The following is an 18,919-nucleotide window of genomic DNA, read 5'->3' as shown; positions in this document are numbered from 1 at the left end:
TAGGCGTGGTATTAAAAAGAAATAAAAACATACAAAACTTAAAAGATTTTCGGTTATTCATCATTTCATTTGCTAACGGTTAGTTTTTGTCGTAAAAATAATAAATTAAAAATCATAAATAATAAGTACAACTGGCAAAGAGCTCTGGAAATTTTTCATTACCTTGGCATATAAACAAATAAAAAGTTGTCAAGTTAGCGCAGTCGCTATAACAATAAAGTACAGTGACCGCAGCTTAACAATTTGTCAATTGTATTGGCTGCAAATTTAAGTTTTAAAATTTTCTGTTTTATAATTGCAGCCAATGCAATTTTTGTAATGAAATAAAAATGTTTGCAAAGTAAATACAAAATACATAAGAAACTGAAAATTGAAATAAAAATCGAATGAAAAATTATAAGAGAGGCACCCAAATATGTTGTAATTATTTCCATTTTCGGTCAACAAGCTAAAGCTAACATAAAGACATCGGGGGACAATAGGCAAAATATCAGCTGTATATATACAAGCTAAAGCCAAAAGGAACTGCTATGCTTATGTGTGTAATGTGTATATGTATAAGTGTTGAGATATATATAAGTGCTAAAGCTAAAGTCTGGAGTACAGCTTATGGTACATGAGATGGGGTCCTGGGCGCCCAACAGCACAGCGTGGTAATGATAAATGTATGAGGCGCCAGCGAGGGGCGCTCGAAAAGTACACGCCATGCCATTAAGCTATATATATATAAAGAAAAGCTCCCCTCAAATGGAAAATGGAAATGCATTACAACACTAATTTGGCCGCTTCTCCCCAGAGTTCCTTTTGCGAACAATATTTTCGAGGATTTCTACAGCACACCTGCCGCCTGGTCATATCGCTTATTTGCCCATTCCCAAACATTGTTACATATTACATATATATATAGATATTGGTTTGGGAGATATTAGAAAACAGAGAGATATTACTTCACCATCATCATCAACAATTAAGAGTTTTTTTTTGTTTTTTGTATATAAATATATAAATGGCATATATAAAAATTTCATTTTGATTTCATACTGTGTGTGATTAAAAAAGGTTAAGATTAGAAAACGATTAGTAAACAATTTGTAAACAATTTGTTGTAAAAATTTGCGCTTGTTTCTTTTTCGTCGTCGACGACGGTGTCACGTCGGCGTCGCGTGTTAAGTGACAAATGCTTAACATTAATTATAGTTATAGTTACAAATAAAAGAACAAAACGGGTACGTGGTGTGGTACACTAGGGTGTGTGGAAAGAGGGAGGCGTTTAAAATTTAAGTGGTAACTCAAAATTGATTTTTGAATTAAAGAGTGCAGCTTATAATTTGTTCGCAGGGGCGGGGGCGGGGGGTGTGTTTGGAAAAGTGAAAGGCGCGGGGCCAACTTGTTGTGGCAATGCCGCCAATTTGTATTAAGAGAGAGATAGAGAGAGAGAACCTATTGCTGTTACTGGTTGAGTGTGAGTACAAACTGAGCTGATGAGTAAAACGATATATGGCGTATATATAAGATTAGTTGTATATATAATACACAATCCACAACATTCACAACTGTTGCATTCAGTTAACTATGAGCGCTCTTTTATGTACAGCGTAGTAGGCGCAGCAGCTGGCAAAAGCCGTACAAAGCAATCGATACTATCGATAACTAACGATAAGTTGTCAAACTCAAAGCAATTGGCGGCATATTTAAATAATATATTATACATTTTGAGAGCTAGAGTGGGGGGGGTAGGTGTTTAAAGGCAATTTATTGTACAGCATAGAGATAGAGAGCGGGGGTAGTCTTATTATTATTTTTACACTATTTTTTCTTTTTTTTTGCTGTTCTGCTTAGCAGTGAAATTTTGTACAAGTTTTGTATTTTACAAAGTGCTGCAATAGTGTAAAAATAAAAATGTAATAAACGAAAGTGAAATTGAACTCAAGTTTGGAAAATTGATAACTTAAAATGGAGTTTGGGTTTTTTTTTTAGCTTACGCTGGACACTTGACATTGACACAATACGCATATGAATATATATAGTATATAGTAGTAGAATATAAACATTAAAGAGCACAGTTATACATATGTATGGGTATTATTAGTGAGTTGAGCTGGCAACTGAGTGAACTTACCCGCGCGGCAAAGCTTGTTGTCGGCTTCTCCAGCAGCTCCCACAGATACTTTTGGTATTCGGCGCATTTACCTTCGCCAAACTCTTCCTCATCCCGCTGACGCAACGATTCGGCCTCCTTGCGCATCTCCTCGTGCACATTCTCCTTGCGCTGATGATACTTGTGCTGACAGCATGACTCTAAATACAGTTCGTCGACGCCCCAATACTCCAGATCATCACTAAACGCAAGCACGCACATCTCATCCACAATGTGCAGTTTCCCGGTGCGATAGAAATTTAATATGGAGCTGAAACTCTTTGGATGACGATCGAAAAAGTATTCGTTATCGACCAGCGAATAATCGTCGCACAGCTCAATGATCGACTCGTGTGTGGTGCACTCACGCAGCCTGCCCAGGCGGGTGTGTGGCAGGCGCTCGAGCGTGCGCCAGAGCACTTCGTGCTTAACGCCGCCCACATTGATGGAGACGCGGCTGTTGATTTGTTTCGATTGCGCTATCATAAACGGCTCCGGCGGCGGTATGGAGGACATGGATCTGGAATGTGTCCGCTGTAGAGCGCCCGTTGTATTGCTATGGCTAAGCCCAGCTTGTGAGCCGGCGCCGGGCGGCAGCATAACAACGCCACCAATGCCAATGCCAATACCGCCACCGCCGCCGCCGGTGCCGATGCTGCTGCTGCCAGTGGGGCCGCCAATGCTGCCACCACCAATGCCGCTGCCGGCTCCCCCACCACCACCACCCACACCACTAAGTGCAATTTGTTGTTGCAGCTGCTGTTGCTGCTGCTGCTGCGCAAGAATCTGCTGGGAAGTTGTGGGATTTGAATGCGTTGGTGATGTAACTGGGAATGGAGCGTAACGAACTTCTTTGCCAATGGCACCTGTGCCGGCGCCAGCATTTGCGATTTGCTGCTGCTGCTGCATGCCACTTGACGTTGCACTAGCTCCCAGAGCATGTTGCACAGCTGCTGCTGCTGCCGCGGCGGCGGATGGGCCAGCAGCGTGGCCGCCATCAGCATAGTCCAGGTGGCGATGGTTGTGGTTAAGAGCGCCGCCGGCAGCAGCTGTGTTAGCGTTATAAGCAATGCTGCCAGTTGCTGTGATAGTTCCACCGACGCAACCATATGAACTAGCTCCACCGGCTCCCATCGCTGCTCTATCCCAATCGACATTACCGCTTGGATCGTAATAGGGCTGATTATCGCTGCCGTCGGCTGTGCACGCAAATTGCAATCCACGCGCAGTTGTCTCGTTGCTGTGTTGCTGATAGAACAGCTCTTGCTTTGGTTGCTGTTGTTGTTGCTGTTGTTGCTTGTGTTGTTGTTGTTGTTGCTGTTGTTGGCTAGCAGCCTGTCCACCATGCAATTGCCCGACCATTTGTAACACTCCATTATTGTTTTGAAGCGGTGTTGATTCACCCGTTGCCCAGCGTACCGCCTCACGGTCCCTGTCGCGTTCGCCGACCATAAGTCTGCTGCAATAACAAACAAATACAGTTATACACACAAAATGTTGTTGTTGTTGTTGCTGCTACACTTACCGCTACATCGCGTTCAATTGTTGTGCATTACAGCCGCCAGTTTAGAACAACAACAACACCACCAACTGTCGTTGTCTGTTCCACAATGTTGCTGCTGCTAGTGTTTGCTGTTGCTGTAGCTGCTGCCAATTGCTTACGCTATTAATCAATCCCAACTGCAGATCTATAAATTGAACAATTGCTGCTCGTTTGTGGTTGCTGGCTGTGGTTGCTTTGGCTCGTGTTGCTGGCAAGTGTCAAGCTTCATGTCTTTTATGCTGCTGCTCGTTGTTCTGCTTCTTCCTTTTGTTGTTGCTATTAGTCTATGATCACAGTTTATTTGTTGTTGTTGTTGTTATTGTTGCTATTTGGGGATAGTTGAACTGCGACTGGCTTAGGCGAAAATTGGCAGCATTTTGTGGGTTAAGGTACTACAAACGCGTTTAGTTAGCTGCAAATAGACAATAAATTGCAATCAGTAAACTATTATTATAATAACAGCTGATAAGCTACGTGGCAGCTGACACGCCCCACAAACTCAATATAAACATAAATCAATAGCTGCCAGACAGTGACGTAGCTTGAATTAGCTATTAATTTGTTTATTCAACTAAAATAATATTTATATTCTTGTTTAAAGAGCTTAAGCCAGTTGCCTAATATGGCTTTAGCTAATAAGTTGAAATAAATAATTCTTGTATATCACTAATGATTTAATCATTATAAATCAATTTTTTTATGCGTAGCAAATTAGTAGTTTTTATATATTCGTATTCTATTGCCCCCCATTGACTACGCCCTTGACTGTGCGTCAGGATAAGATAACTTCAAAGATAAGCAAACGTTGAAAATAAAAATACATAGCATACTTTTTTGGGGCGCAGCACAACTGCAATTATTACACAATTACGCACACACACAGACACATGTGTATACACTGCAATTTAGGTTTACCTATTGATAGGGCTAACGAGGTCAGCCCTAGCCGACAGGCCCCCACTTGTATGCGCCTCAATTTATTGTGGTTAATTTGCAAATACCGAAGGCTGCGCGTACATTTTTTTCATTTGCATACACACACACAAGCACACTCACATGTAAATTTGTACGCACGCACATATATTCTCATGTTTGAGTTTTGTTTTTGGCGCTCTGGCCTTTGCCTAAATCTCATACACACACAATTTTCTGCCGCATTGCAATCAAATTTGAATTTTTATGCCAAACGGAAATGCATTGTAATAAGCGTAAGAGGCACATAACGTATACGTATACGTAAGCGTTCTTACGTTACATGTATGTCAGTGGCAGTGGCAGTGCCTCCCATATATATGACCATAAAATGTTAATTAAGTTACTAAAAAGCACTGCACACAATGCTAACGTATTTCAAAACAAAATATTTAGAGCATGCCGCATTGACCTTGTCAATTACGTTTTTGCTTTGACTTTATGACAATTGCAAAATGCTTTGCTTATTCATGTAAATGTAGATCAAGAAATATTTGCTGCAGTTGGGGGCAAACGCCTTAGACTTGAAAGTTTAGTCTATATAGTTAGTTGAATTGCAAAAACGAAGACTAAATTAAACTATATATAGAAAATATTGATCAGAGCAGTATTTAATAATACTCAAATTAATTGAAAATAAAGCCAAACAAGCTTTGAAAGCAATTGAATTATTTTTAGAAATTTCTATTCATTAGTTAAACAAAAGTAATTGATGAAGGCGATTGCTCAATCAATTTCTAATAATTATTCAAACTAATATTTTTGCTATAATTTCCAATTCTTGTACCTTTCATAGCCAATCAATATTTCCAATTAATGTTGTTTAATTATGTAAAATTACTTTGCTTAGCAATCATTTTTGCCTTTTCGCTTAACCATTCGTGCTTTGATTATAATCAGCAATTATATTATTAATTTAATTACTTTACTCTCACATTTTTCACAATTATTTAATACTAATTACTCATTTTGTAAGCGTATAATTATCGTGTACTACTCTGATCGCTGTACTTGAAGCACTTTAGCTGCTGCTGTCTTGTCACATGTCATTTTCATTTGGCACACACTCAGTGCTCAGTGCTCAGAGCTTTTCCGACATGCAAGGATAAAATTATTGTTATAATGCAGTCCAAATTGCATAAGTAGTAGCAGCTCTGACTGCATTTTAAAGTGTGCTTGGGTAATGCCAAAGTGCGCGCATTTGTTTTATTTTCATTTATAAAGTACAAATAACACTTTGTTGTGCTTATTTTTTTTTTCTGTTTCGCTCTTGCGTGTGGCAGAAAGTTTATGCAATTATTTTGCATGCCACATGCAACACGTTAAACTCTTTGGCCTGCCAGTTTATATTTTAATATTCATATAAATAAAATGTCGAGTGGGCCTTGACACTTGTTGCTTGCTTAGAGCAGCCTTGGCAGCCAAGTTAAGAATTTTTCGCTGATATTGCAATTAATTGCGTATTTTTAATTAGACGAGACCTTCTGTGTGTGTGTGGGGCGCACGCTTTTGACTGGCAATGTGGCCTTGTCATAAAATGCCACATAATGGCGTTTAAATTTATGACTGCAACGCCTACCACAAACACATGCCACATGCCTCGTGCTGCCACCAGGGGCACATTAGCTCATAAATTCAAGACATCATTTTGCGTATGCACAAATTACGAAATGAAGACTTAATTGCTCTTAAATAGTTTGATATTGCCCCGAACGGACCGCACCGGACCACAGCGCACAAGCTCAGGTTACAAAACGCCATTACTTTGTATGTGTGCGTGTGTGTTTGCGTTACAAGTGCCCAAATTGGAGCAATTATTATTAGCTGTATCTTTAGCAATTCCGTGACATGCTCAAGTATAAACAAATAGTTACGCTTGTTTGTTTTAATGTGTTATGCTAAGTAGCCAAACAAAACATATACTAAACAATTAGAAGGAGCAAGCAAGTGTAGAAAATTGTGTAGTAATGGAAAATTCCGTAAGTTAAAGTCTAAGGCAAGTAAATTGATACTCAAGAGTTAGAGATGGGCAAAATAAATATTTAAAGAACGTTGTAGGCCAAACTCAATTGATTGTTGTTAAATACAATTATTTTTTAAACTACAATTACTTTACTCAACTTTTTTTCTTTATATCGCTTGGATATTAAAATCTTAGGGCCTAGTTAACGTTTTCCATGCACGAAGTCCAGCGACTTGTAGCTAATTAAATTGTCAACAATTTAGTTTAGTAATCGAAAATTTCTTAAAGTAGCTGCTGGTCAAAAAATTGTTAAAGCGTCAGCAATAATCAGTTTAGTGATGTGCTTGAGCTCAAAATAAATATTTAAACTTGAGCTCAAAATAAATATTTAAAGCTTGCAGCTTGATATTAATCTATACAATTTTTTTTATAAATTATTACTCATAAATTATTTAAATTAATTTATTTTTCTTAAGCCCGTTGCCATTTCTGTTTTTATATGCATGAATTTTTGCCCATCTCTACACAAAGTTAACTCTTTTTTTTTTATTTGCATCAAGAGTTATTTCTAAATTGCCTTAACAAATTTTGTGTGTGTTTTTTTGACAAAAAAAAAACGTGGAGAACATAAGAACTGTTAAATATTTCAAGTGCCAAAATGCCACTTAACTGCCTTAAAAGCGGCCAAGCGACCCAAAAGCCGCGGCCTAAAACATTTAGCATAGCAGGCGGGCGCGCCTGCAAGGCGTTTGCTAAAAAACAGAAATAGCTGCAAAAACAATAAGAAGAGCAGGAGGAGGGGGGCAGAGAAAGGAGTACAAGCAATGCCAAATATGTGTAAATACATAGACAAAGCGGCAGAAAATAGAAAACAACAACAACAACAACAATAGCAATATCAACAAATTTATTGTTCGACTTTTAGCAGCGACGTTTTGTTTGAAATTTATGGGCGCCATTTTGTTTTGTTAGCACAGCGCAAACATTACACAAGTCAAGTGCATTTTATATATAAGTATATATTGCAAGTGTATTTGCAATTGAAGTGCAGCAATTGTTTTTGTTGCTGCTACTTTTTGCGTCAGTGCCTCGGGTCATGTAACTTGGCCTGTAACTCTCTAACCTTACCCTAAGCTCGGCAATCAGGCACTTCCGGCCACATTCACACATCCGACGCCGCCGCCACCGCCGTCGATTTGACCCTTGGCCAGTGCTCTAATTTAGTTAGCGGCCACACAATTTCGCAGCAGCAAATTTTTCGGGGCCACTTTGTGTGCACACTTTCCATTTTTAAGAAGCAAGAGTAAAAATGTTGGCTTTTTGTTTTGCTTTTTGCTTTTTGCGCGTTTTGCGTGCAAGCTCCGACTTATTGACCATTGGCATGCAAACTAACTTGACCAACTTAGCTCTTGGCCTTGGCTATATGCATATATAACATTTATATATATATATATATATATGGCAGCTTATATAGTTATGCATGTGGGCGCCTTTATACATTTGTCTGTTAAATGCGCGCTCTTTACTATTCATTACTCGCCGCTGCTTACGTGTTGCACTCGACTCGACTCGAACTCAAACTCTGGAGCGCTCGTGTGCTGTCAGCCCTTTTATTGAGTTACTCAGCGGTTTTTGTGGTTTTATGAGTGTTACATGCCACATGCCACACGGCGGCGCATGGCGTCATCTCTTCTTACTTTGCTATAGCTTAAGGCTATGGACGCCCACTTTTGACAGCCAATTACTAAATCAATGACTTGCCTTGCCTCTATGGCAAACCTAATTAAATGGAAATTTTTTAATGCAATTAATTCCAAGCTTGAATTATATTTTTGATTGCAATCGCAGTGTACATAAAGCGCTTGGCATTGCTTAAAGCAGCAAGCATTAAGTTTTTACACTCAGCTGCGCTTGAATAGAAACACAGCCAATGCTGCATTTTGTTTGTAGCTTATTGCTTAGCTGGAGTTCAAACAATTCAACAAATTAGCTAAAGCTGCAGTTTATAGCTAAATGAAGTTGATATTAAAATATTTTTGTACTCAAATTGAACTGCATTTAAATCTAAAGCTAAACAATTAAAACAAAATTCATGCTTAGCACTTTTTGTGAATTAAAAGCAAGCTACAGCATTAAAATTGATAAATAGTTATTATTAGTTATGACTTGGGCGTACTAAAAATGCAAAGCTTAAGCTAAATCGCTTAATTTTTGTGCTATATTAATTTAAGAATTAAGAGCGCAGTTTCGAAATTCGTAATTTGTATGAAAATTGCTTCAAGAGACCTAATTTGAGCTCCTAGCAATTCTTTCAACAAGTGTTTAATTCCCTTAAAGCTCTACACATATGCAAATTGTTTTGCTCGTTGCCAAATATTTATGTAGAATTAATTTTCAATATTTATACAATTTTTCGTATAGTCGTTGTCCAGTCGACAATAATAAATTACATTCATTTTGCAATTGCTTTGCATTCAAATTTACTTTTCTTGCATTTTTATTTTCATTTTTATATTCAACAATTTGGCAAGTGTCCCATTAAAGTGCTTGGGGGTGTAATTTTGTTGGTATGGGTTGGTGGGTGGATATGGTATAGCAGCGAAAACAATATCAAGCAGCGCTTGTTGCTTCTTTTAGTGTTTACTACGCTGCATGCATATAATTATCTGGCGCCCCGTTGTATGCTATATAATTTGTAGCTACAATTTTTTATATTTTATGGTTGGGGCTTAGGGTCGTGTGTATTTCCTTTACTTTACTTTTATATATGCCAGAAGCTTTTGCTGTACTGCGCAGTTTGTCAAATGAGACTAATGAAATATTCATAATGAGCATTGGATAGGGCCATTGGCCGCTGGACACCGTATACCGTACACTTGGCGTTTACCGCTTTGACGACTATAATTCATATATGGTTTATTGATTTTCGATTATGGCCATTGCTCTCAGGGTATGTTAGTCTGTCTGTCTGTCTGTCGCACTGTCTGCAACTGTAACCTGTTTGCTCTGCGTGTAGAAAGCAACAGACAGACAAATAGGCGTACAAAAGGTGAGCGCGAGAGTGAGAGTGAGAGAGCAAGCTATATATAATATTTATAATGCAGTTGATTTGCTTGTTGTGGCTGCCGCGCATTTTGTTGTAATTCGTATTGTTATTTATTTATTGTCTTTGCTATTAAAGTACATTAATCAAACGCTAGCTCGCTCTGTCTCGCTCCCACACTCCATACGCCATTTGCAGCACCTGATGTCCAAATGGGAAACACACACACACACAGCTGATAATGATAAATGGCACTCAGTCTCATTCACAAGACAGACAGCAACCACGCAAAATGTTGTTGCCTTCAACTTTACAACACACACAGACACACACATAAACAAGTGTGTGTGTGTAAGTTCAATGCTGTCTGTTTGTTTATTTTTAGTCAATTCGCAGCTATTAATGTAAAAATTTGTATTTATTTGTTTTAGCTTTTTGATTGCTGCTGCTGCTTTCCTATGCCATCAAAATAAATAATGTCTGTGTGTCCGCAAATCACTTAAAATTCCACACATCCCGCTGCTGCTGCTGCTGCTGCTCTTGGCCATGTTTACGCCCAAGATTAATTGCTTTCTAAATATAGTAAATGCCGCCTGAGATTATGCGCTGTGTGTGTTTTGTAGGCGTTTTATTATTTTGCGTGCCTGCTTGCAATTAAAGTTCAAAAGTCAACTAACTGTTATTACACTGATTGTAGTTGTTGTTGTTGTTTTTTGTTGTTGCCACGTGTCTAGCATTGCTTAAATTAAGGCGCAAGAGTTCATAGGCATAGGCGCGTGGAACTATGTCAAAGCGTTGCAGCTGACAAACGCATTAATTGATTGAAATTAATTTAATATAATATAGAAAAGTCGTATTTTAAATATATGAAATGAGTATTCAGTTAAATATGAGTATTAAATGTAGTTGCACATTGATATTTTGTTAAGTAGCCGCCATGTGTACACTAAATGCAATTGATTGTTATTGAAATTTGCATTTAAAATTGAAATAAACAAGCTGTAGTGTTTATTGCTACTATAAGTATTAATTAAAATTTTTAAATACAAATTTAATGCATTTAAACTATTATAATTATTACATTAAGTAGCCGTCATGTGCGCGTCTGCTAAAGTTGCCTGCTCTAATTTTTTGCTTCAAATTTGTAGCATTTTTATTTATTTATTATTTTTGTTATGCCCTTAAGCTGCTGCCTAACGCTACTCCAATGACTTATTTTTCAGCTTTTGCTGTCTGCGTCACAATCAGCGGCACATAAATCTTATACACATGACATTGCTTCAGTATCTCTAACTGTCCATCAATATGCCCCAACTTGTTTACGCTGCTCTCACTATCATCAACTATAGTATCTTTTTTTTTCTACACTAGGCCGCTTGCTATTATTTTGTTGTTGTTGCTGACCAACAAATTACGCCATTAATTTTTGCCTCAATATCTGGCGCTTGCAAAACATTTTTGCAATATTTTAGCGTAGAGCAAAAAGAAAATAACGAATGTTTTTCATTTTGTATAGCGCAGTTGTCGATATGCAGGAATGCGGGCGCAAAGTAAATCTTTGAACTCATAAAAATCGATGAGCGCACGCAGCCAATTTGTTTACACAGATACAGTTAAGGCTATAGAGCGTATATATGTGCATATATATATAAATATATATTTGCGAACGAAGACGTCGCCGTTGTGATCACTGCTGTGTGTATTTCGTTGTGACGTCAGAGATTTTTGCGTTCATAGGCGCGCATACTTTCTCTTGCTGCTTATTATTTATATTTTAGACAAGTTGCTGCTGCTGCTGCTTGAGCATTGAATCAATAAATTGAAGAACTACTTTTTGAGCTTAGTAGCTCAGTTTAGTTGCAGCTCTGCTTTGGCCTGTGGCCAACATTCAACATTTGCAAGTTGTCTTTGGCACACACACACACACACTTGTGATTTGTGCTTATGCTTGAGTGCATTGCCAAACGAGCAGAGAAGTGCGTGAAGCTACTTTTGACGCCTCAAGTTTAAAGCAAAATGTCAGGGAGACGACCCTTGGCTGCAAACTAATTTGGCATATATATAAAATATATATATTCGAGGCTTAGCCGCTTATGCTTTGCATTTTGTAGGGGCTTTGGCAAACAGGAAATTGAAAAGCAAATCAAACTAAAATCCAATTTTTGTTTAAAACACATATCACGTATACGCAGCATACAACGCAGCGCACACGCACACATACACGCACAGTGTGGCATGCAAACAAAGCTGGGGCAGCAACAAAAAAGTGTTGCGCATATATTTTGTATAGGGGCTTTAATTTCCTGCGCTCTGGCCTTGAGACAAAAACCAAAATTGAAATTCATAACAATGCGGGTTTGTTTGCTTGTGTTTGCTGCTATTTGTTATTAAACAATAGCACAATACTTGTTTGTGCGCTTAACAGTCGATTAAGCAAATAAAAAAAAGACTATGCGTAATTAAAATTAAAGTTGAACAACGCTGCGTATGCGTAATGTAATTTACATGCAAATTTGTTTAAGCCGCTTACAGTGTAAATATAAAATATATTTTAGATTTTTTGTATAAATATGAAATCCATTTGAAAATGCGCTTAGTGCAGATTTTGTTTTGTTTGTCATTTCATATTATTTTTGTAACAGGATACGGCGATAGGCGCTTAAAAGGATAACAGCGACAACAAAAGCAAATAATCATAATTCCTACGCTACGCACACTCACACTCAGCCCACCCACCCACTCAGCAGCGCCCACCCACTGCTTGTGGCTTGTTGTCGTGGCTACTTGCCTCAGCTACTGTGTTTACTGCAATTTCGTTTGCTTCGCTGCGTTTTCCAGTGCTAAACACAATTGACACTGAAAAAAGCACGCCGACGCCAAAAGAGCTGCCACTTCACTCGCTCTCTCTCTCTCTCTGTCTTACTCTCACTATCATTCGCTCTTTGGCTGCGCACGAATTTTCCAGCGTTGCTTGTTAATCAAATAGCCTTTTGTTTATTTTAGCCACACGTTCATTTGCAGCTGAGCTCAGCGTCTCTAGCTTAAGCTTAGCTTTGAACTTTGATAAATTGCATAAAAAATAAGCAAATATAATTTATTGCTCAAATGCTAGGCACTGACAGGTGCGCTCTCTCACACTCACACTCACACTCACACTCACACTCACACTCGCTCTCAGTTTGGTGCGCAGCTTTTTGCTTTGACGAATGAGCAGGCCAAAGCACAGCGCACAACCAATGACGTCATTGCTGCCTGTACAACGCGTAATGAGGTTGTTAGAAGTTGTACAACAAAACTGAACTGAACGACCTACTTTAAGCAAAAACGAAGCCGTTTCGAGCTTCGTCCTGTCTATATATGTGCGTGTGTGTGTGTGTTTGTGTGTGTGCGTGTGTATTTTGGATACTCTGAATGAAAATTGGTAACATTGTTGTTATGTGTGCGCGCTGGCAATTTGTAAGCCATGTTGCAAGTACGCCTGCACTTGAGTGTGTGTGTATGTGTGTGTATGCGTCTGTGTGTTGTGACAGTTGAAGGACGCGCCTAGCCCAACAGTGGAGTCTGTCAGCATGTTGCAAGCTTTTGCCCGCAGTCATTTAACCGCATTGCAAGCGGTTTTGCATTCCTACTCAATTCCTCGTCGTCAGTTGTTGTGGGCTTTTCACCTATGGCCTTTCAGCAGCAGCATCAGCATCGTTGTATCTCTGCTTACATGACGTATACGCAACATAACTTTAAATTAGCGCAGCGCACGGCTCATGTAACGCTCGGCTGCAATTTCTCATCGTTAGTTTGCTGTGCTGCTTTAATTACAATAGCCACGCGGCTTGCATTTCCAATTAACTGACTCAGTTGCTGCTTTTTTGTTATTGTTGTGATTATCCTTAAGCACTTGGCTGCCGCTTTTATTTCATTTTATAGCCTCGCTTTTCATTGTTATTACGCTCGCTTTTGTTATCTATTATTAATTTGGGCCAGCAACAACAACAACAACTGGCAACAGCAACTACTCAATGATTTTTATTGTATGCCATGCTCATTTCCTCAAATATTTGATTGTTGTTTTGCTATTTTTAGCAGCCACGTTCTGTTAATCCAACAGCAATCATCATCGCCATCATCATCTATTGTTCCCTATTCTGCTTTATTTGTTGACTCAACAACACTTGGGGCATTCCAATCAAACAACTTGGCTTTGATTGTAAAAAGTATTTTATATGCGTCAACATCAAATTGGCTTACGCATAATTTTTTAATGTCCTTTTAATTTTGCATATTTATGGCGTAATTAAAATGCCATAAATGCTTAAAAGTGCCAGAGAGCGCAATATTTTAATATTTAAACTAATTGCAATTATGCATAAAAATTATAATATTTTATAAATTAGCACAAGCTCAAGTGCATGACAAACAAACGTGAGGGGGTTACAACACTTACGTCACAGTAATTTATGCGCCAAGTTTGATTTTAATTAAAGTTGTGCAGAATTGAGTTTTTACGCAAAAATTCCAAGTAAATTGTCAATGCATTTGGTTCACTTTACGGTAAATGCAAAAGCAGCTTGCTTTAAGCGCTTGTAATAAACAAAATCGTTTACGGTAAATGCAAAGATAGGCAAGCGAACGGCGCGGGCAATAGCAAAGAGAGTCACAAGTTTTTACCGTTTGTTTTTCACAACACATTGCAGCGCGGATTTCGCCTACTGAACTGCACACGACAAGCGTTGATCGCGAACTAAACGTTTGAGCCTTAGCATTGCAAGCGGCAGCCCCCACTGCTTAGAGAGTGAAAGAGCCGAAGGCGACATGAGCGTAGGCGGCAGCGCTGCCTTTAAGTTGCCCGCCATGGCTTAGAGGTGAGAGTATGAAGCAGTGACATGAGTAAAGCCTGCAATGATATTTAGAGTTTAGGGACCTACTAAGTGTAAGCCGCGCAGTGGGTAAGCGTAGGCAAAAGGCCGCACGGCAGCGCTGTCTTCGCATGCCGCAGCAGTGCTTAGAGAGCGAGAGTGAGCGCGCGCCAACAATTGTGCAGGAGCAAAAGTAAAGCCGCAATGTGCTTGAGAGCGATTTAACTCAGTTTTGATCTACACAAAATGCAAGCCCAAGACGCCCAAGAGAATGGGAGTGAGAGCGTAGAAATGAGCAGGAGCATATGTAAAGCCGCCATATTGTTGAGTGCAATTTAGTTTAGACTTGACGAATGCAGGAGCTGCAAAGGTATTGAGTGGCTTGACATACGTTAAATACAAGCTCCACTTCTTAGAGAGAGGGCGCCAAATGCGACATGAGCGCTGTCTTCAGCAATAGTGTTGAGTGAAATTTGACCTACGCTAAATGCAAGCCCGCCACTGCTTAGAGAGTGAGAGCGTTCAAAGGCGAAACATGAAACACAGAAACGAAGACAGCGGAGATAGAATGCCCACCACTTCTTAGAGAGTGAGAGTAAGCGCGCGCTAGCCTAAAAATGAGCATAAGCAAAGCTGCAATGCTTGAGTGCAATTTGATTTGATCTGCACAACATGCGAGCCTATCGCTGCTTAGAGAGTGAGAGTGAGCGCGCTAGAGAGTGAGAGCGTTAAAGGCGACATGAGCGTAGGCAAAAGACCGATGGCAGCCCTTTTTTCCTAATGCACGCCACTGCTTAGAGAGTGAGAGTGAGCGCGCTAGGCTACAATTCAGCAGAAGCAAATGTAAAGCCGCCATTTTGTTGAGCGCATCTTTACTTTGATTTGACAACTGCTTAGAGAGAGAGTGAGTAAATAAAGCTGCTGCTGCGCTCTTGAGCTCAGTTTTACCCACACTAATTGCTCGCCTGCCTCAATAGATTTCTTAGCATCAGTCGATTATTGTTCTTGTTTAAGCGTTTATTTAATTGATCACCAAATGTAAATTTAACTTTTATGGCTGCACAAGCTACTGATAATATTTATTATATAGCATTGCAATTTTTATTCAATTCTATTTAACTTATAAGGCTTCTCATTCTACCCTCAGCTATATATTATTTCCAACTGTCTTGGCGTATGTGACAAAAGCATTTACTGGGCCAATTGCCAAACTGTACGCTCAAAAAAAAAAAAAAAAAAAGAAAACTTTGCTCATTTTATTCATTAACAATTGCGTGTATGTGTGTGTGTGTATGTGTCGCTGTGTTTGACAAGTCCACTGACAGCATAAATGCGCCAGCATTTAAATCCCTACAGCTTGAAGCGAAAATCTGCTCCTCACTTCACCCCAGTGCGGTTCACTTGACGCACAACATGGCCAAATGCGCTTGAGAATACATTTTGCGCTCTTTTGCTCACAAGTGTCTACAAATTAGTCGAAACTTAGTCACATGCCTGCTGGCTGAACAAAAAAAAAAGTTGTCTAAAATTTTGTTTTATAACAAAATGCAAAAACAATTGTGGGTGGGGTATTACACAGGAAGCAGCTGAAATATGCTGTAAAATTCTAGAAATGTACAATAAATTACGTCTATATCTCTTGTATGAATTATATGCCCACTGTGCCGCAATAATTTGCTAATCAATCAAAACGCAAAAGCACTTGAAAGGCTACGCTATGATTTTACCCTTCGGTACAGTTGGTAACAAGCTTTTGTTGTTGAATTGGTGAATTCACCAAAGTTAAGTATTGGTGAATTTTTTATTGATTGCTAATACAGTTGATATATATATATTGGTGACTGCATTGCCATTTTAATTTCACCAACGTTTCACCAACATTTCACCAATGAGCCACACTATAGAGTAGTTCTAATTCTAGCAACGTGTGAATTGCATAAAATAAATATGAAAATCTACTGCAAAATATAATTCTTAGTTATTGTGCAATAAATTATGCACTGGTCATGGCCCAAAAACAAAAAATAAAACACATTCGTAGAAATCATACAAAGTTGAATTGTTCCCCATAGACTCGAAACGTTTTGCTTATTATATTGCATGTGCTTCGCTGGAAATGGGAATTGCCTAAATAAAAAGTAAACTGATTGTAAGACACACACGCATGGAAATTATAGTTACGTGTAATCTAAATAAAATTAATGGAATTAATGGCATGACGGCGCATAATTTTTCTTGTTTATGCGCCAAAGCAAGTGCGCACTTTTATCTAATGACATGAGGAAAAGGAAACCAGGCAGACGAAAAAATTATAATCAAAAGGCAACGAGAGCAATAAAGAATTTTTGGCTATGCTCGGCATAAATGTTAAATGTCTAGCTTTCTTATATGTACTGGCCTGTCAGTTTGAATTGTTTTTGTTGTTTTCTGAGAGACCTTCGTGGCCACCCTTCAATAGTTCCCTGTGTGTGTGTGGAAGTGAGTTCAAGCGACAACGTCAAGGTGGCTCCGCTCTCAGTAATGAACCAAATTTTCTGTTTTTATTTTTGCACAACAAGAACAACAACAAAAGCGTTCGCTTGGCTGCTGCTTTACATTTTGTCTGGGCCACATTAATGGGCAACGCTCGTGTATATTTCTTTATGGACAACGTCGCTGACATTTTCGTGCTATTTGCGTCAACGCCCACGCTTATGCTTACACCACCCACCGCCCACCACTCGCACTATCTCTTAATCATCAAGCTGCAGCTCAAGTTCAATATAGAAATTACAATTGTTTTTGGCAACTGCAATTCTTACTGCTTACCTTTTGTTCTTGCTCAAGTTTGTATTTTGGGCAACAACTTTCGAAATCGTGAATTCTAATCTACTAATGTGTGCAAATTAAAAAGGTACCTAAATAAACTTTGAAAAAATTATATTTTGTTTTTATAAATACATAAATAAAGTAGCTCCGACCAAGTTTTTAATTGGCATTGTTGATCAGAATATAGTTCTTCCATAAATACTAACACGACTGCGATATACACTTTATAAAAAATGAATGTTATCTTTAAGCATCTAAATTTGTTTACAAATATATTTCTTTTCATATTTGCTTTAATTTCAATATTTTTACTCAACTACTTTATACACTACTTTAACGCATAAATGTTTCAAACATTCTGCTCTATAATTGTGACTTTAGTTGCTCAAAATAAGTTGATAAATAATTGTTTTTCAATTAAAATAATTTTACTCAACTACTTTATACACTTTTTGTATCATTTATACTTAAAGGCATTAAATTTAGTGCAATTCTGCTTAATTATTGTGACATTAACATCTAAATAAGTTTATATAAAACGTTTGCAATATTTGCTGCAACTAAAATATTTTTATCCAACTTTAGTACACACTTTTTATAACTTTTATGCCAAAATTCGTTAAATTTAGTGCATACTGCCAAATTATTGTAACTTAAAGCATTCTAAATTAGCTTAAACATATTTTTATTCATAATTGCTTCACCTTAAACATTTTTAACCAACTTCTGAATACACTTTTTGTATGTAACGTGTGCATGTTTCAATTTTGTTGATAAAGTGTATGCTCATTATAAAAAATATGTAAAAAATAAATGCGACTGGATCTAAAGTGCATTGCACACTCGCTAGCCAGTTTGGCCCTGCATTTTATCATTGTCATGAGTTTATAATTTAATTTAATTTAATGCACTTGGCAGCTTTAATTGCGCATTACAACAATAACAATAAACAGGCCATAAATTTCAATGCATATAGAGTTGTTTGTTTTGCCATAATTGCTATTTTACAGCCATTTTTTTATGGTAAGGCAAACGCATCAATAACCAGTGCCCAATTGCAATTGCAGCCTCGGCTCGTTCCACGAGTTCATAATAACTTTTGGCCTTTGTTTTATGGCATGCAATGAACAAAAGGGTGTCGCAAGCAGCAAACATGAAAAGCCCGTTGGCCGAATGTTGTACACAAATTTGTTAACGACATGTGCAGACAACAATGTGTGAAAAAGACATAATTAAGTTTTTATGTTAACACGTATAGTCTATTAAGGCTAAGGATTTGATTTGCCATCAATTTGTTGTGTGAACTTTGCGCTTAGCTTAATTTTAGGCGTATTAAAAGCAAAGTTAAGCCAAAAGTTGCAAACAATCATTAATACTTTTGCCATAGTTGGTGTGCCAATCATTTTGCACTTGATTAAAAGTTGGACCAAAAAGGCTTGAAAGTTCGAAATTCAAAATAGTTATTAAACCAGTGTCAGAAAGTTTGTCAATGCAGCCAAAGTTTTGTTTTTTGAATTGCCAAATTGCTGAAATTACTGGCGTAGAAATTATAAGAGAGCAGCGAACAAAGTTTAATGCTTTAAGTCTTGAGCTAGTGCACAAG

The 18,919-nt window shown here is 38.2% G+C and overlaps 1 protein-coding gene across 19 annotated transcripts in view; it reads right to left on the bottom strand.

The window, feature by feature from the left end:
* The window catches only part of LOC108599856 (potassium voltage-gated channel protein Shab), a 51,680-nt gene that overhangs the window by 19,741 nt on the left and 13,020 nt on the right, over positions 1–18,919 (bottom strand). For 17 of the 19 annotated variants that reach the window (XM_017986797.2, XM_017986799.2, XM_017986801.2 and 14 more), the window contains 2 exons: positions 3,663–4,092; positions 2,120–3,596 (listed from right to left, as the gene is read on the bottom strand). In XM_017986797.2, coding sequence (XP_017842286.2) covers positions 2,120–3,589 — 1,470 coding nt within the window. In that variant the 5' untranslated portion in view covers positions 3,590–3,596; positions 3,663–4,092. Of the gene's footprint in view, positions 1–2,119; positions 3,597–3,662; positions 4,093–18,919 lie in introns of those variants that run through there. The other 2 variants (XM_017986808.2, XM_017986806.2) reach the window with 1 other exon arrangement.

Source organism: Drosophila busckii, chromosome 3L (assembly GCF_011750605.1).
Source record: "Drosophila busckii strain San Diego stock center, stock number 13000-0081.31 chromosome 3L, ASM1175060v1, whole genome shotgun sequence".
NCBI lineage: Eukaryota > Metazoa > Arthropoda > Insecta > Diptera > Drosophilidae > Drosophila > Drosophila busckii.
Note: the sequence above shows the minus strand (reverse complement) of the source record. Positions and strands in the feature narration are given on the sequence as shown.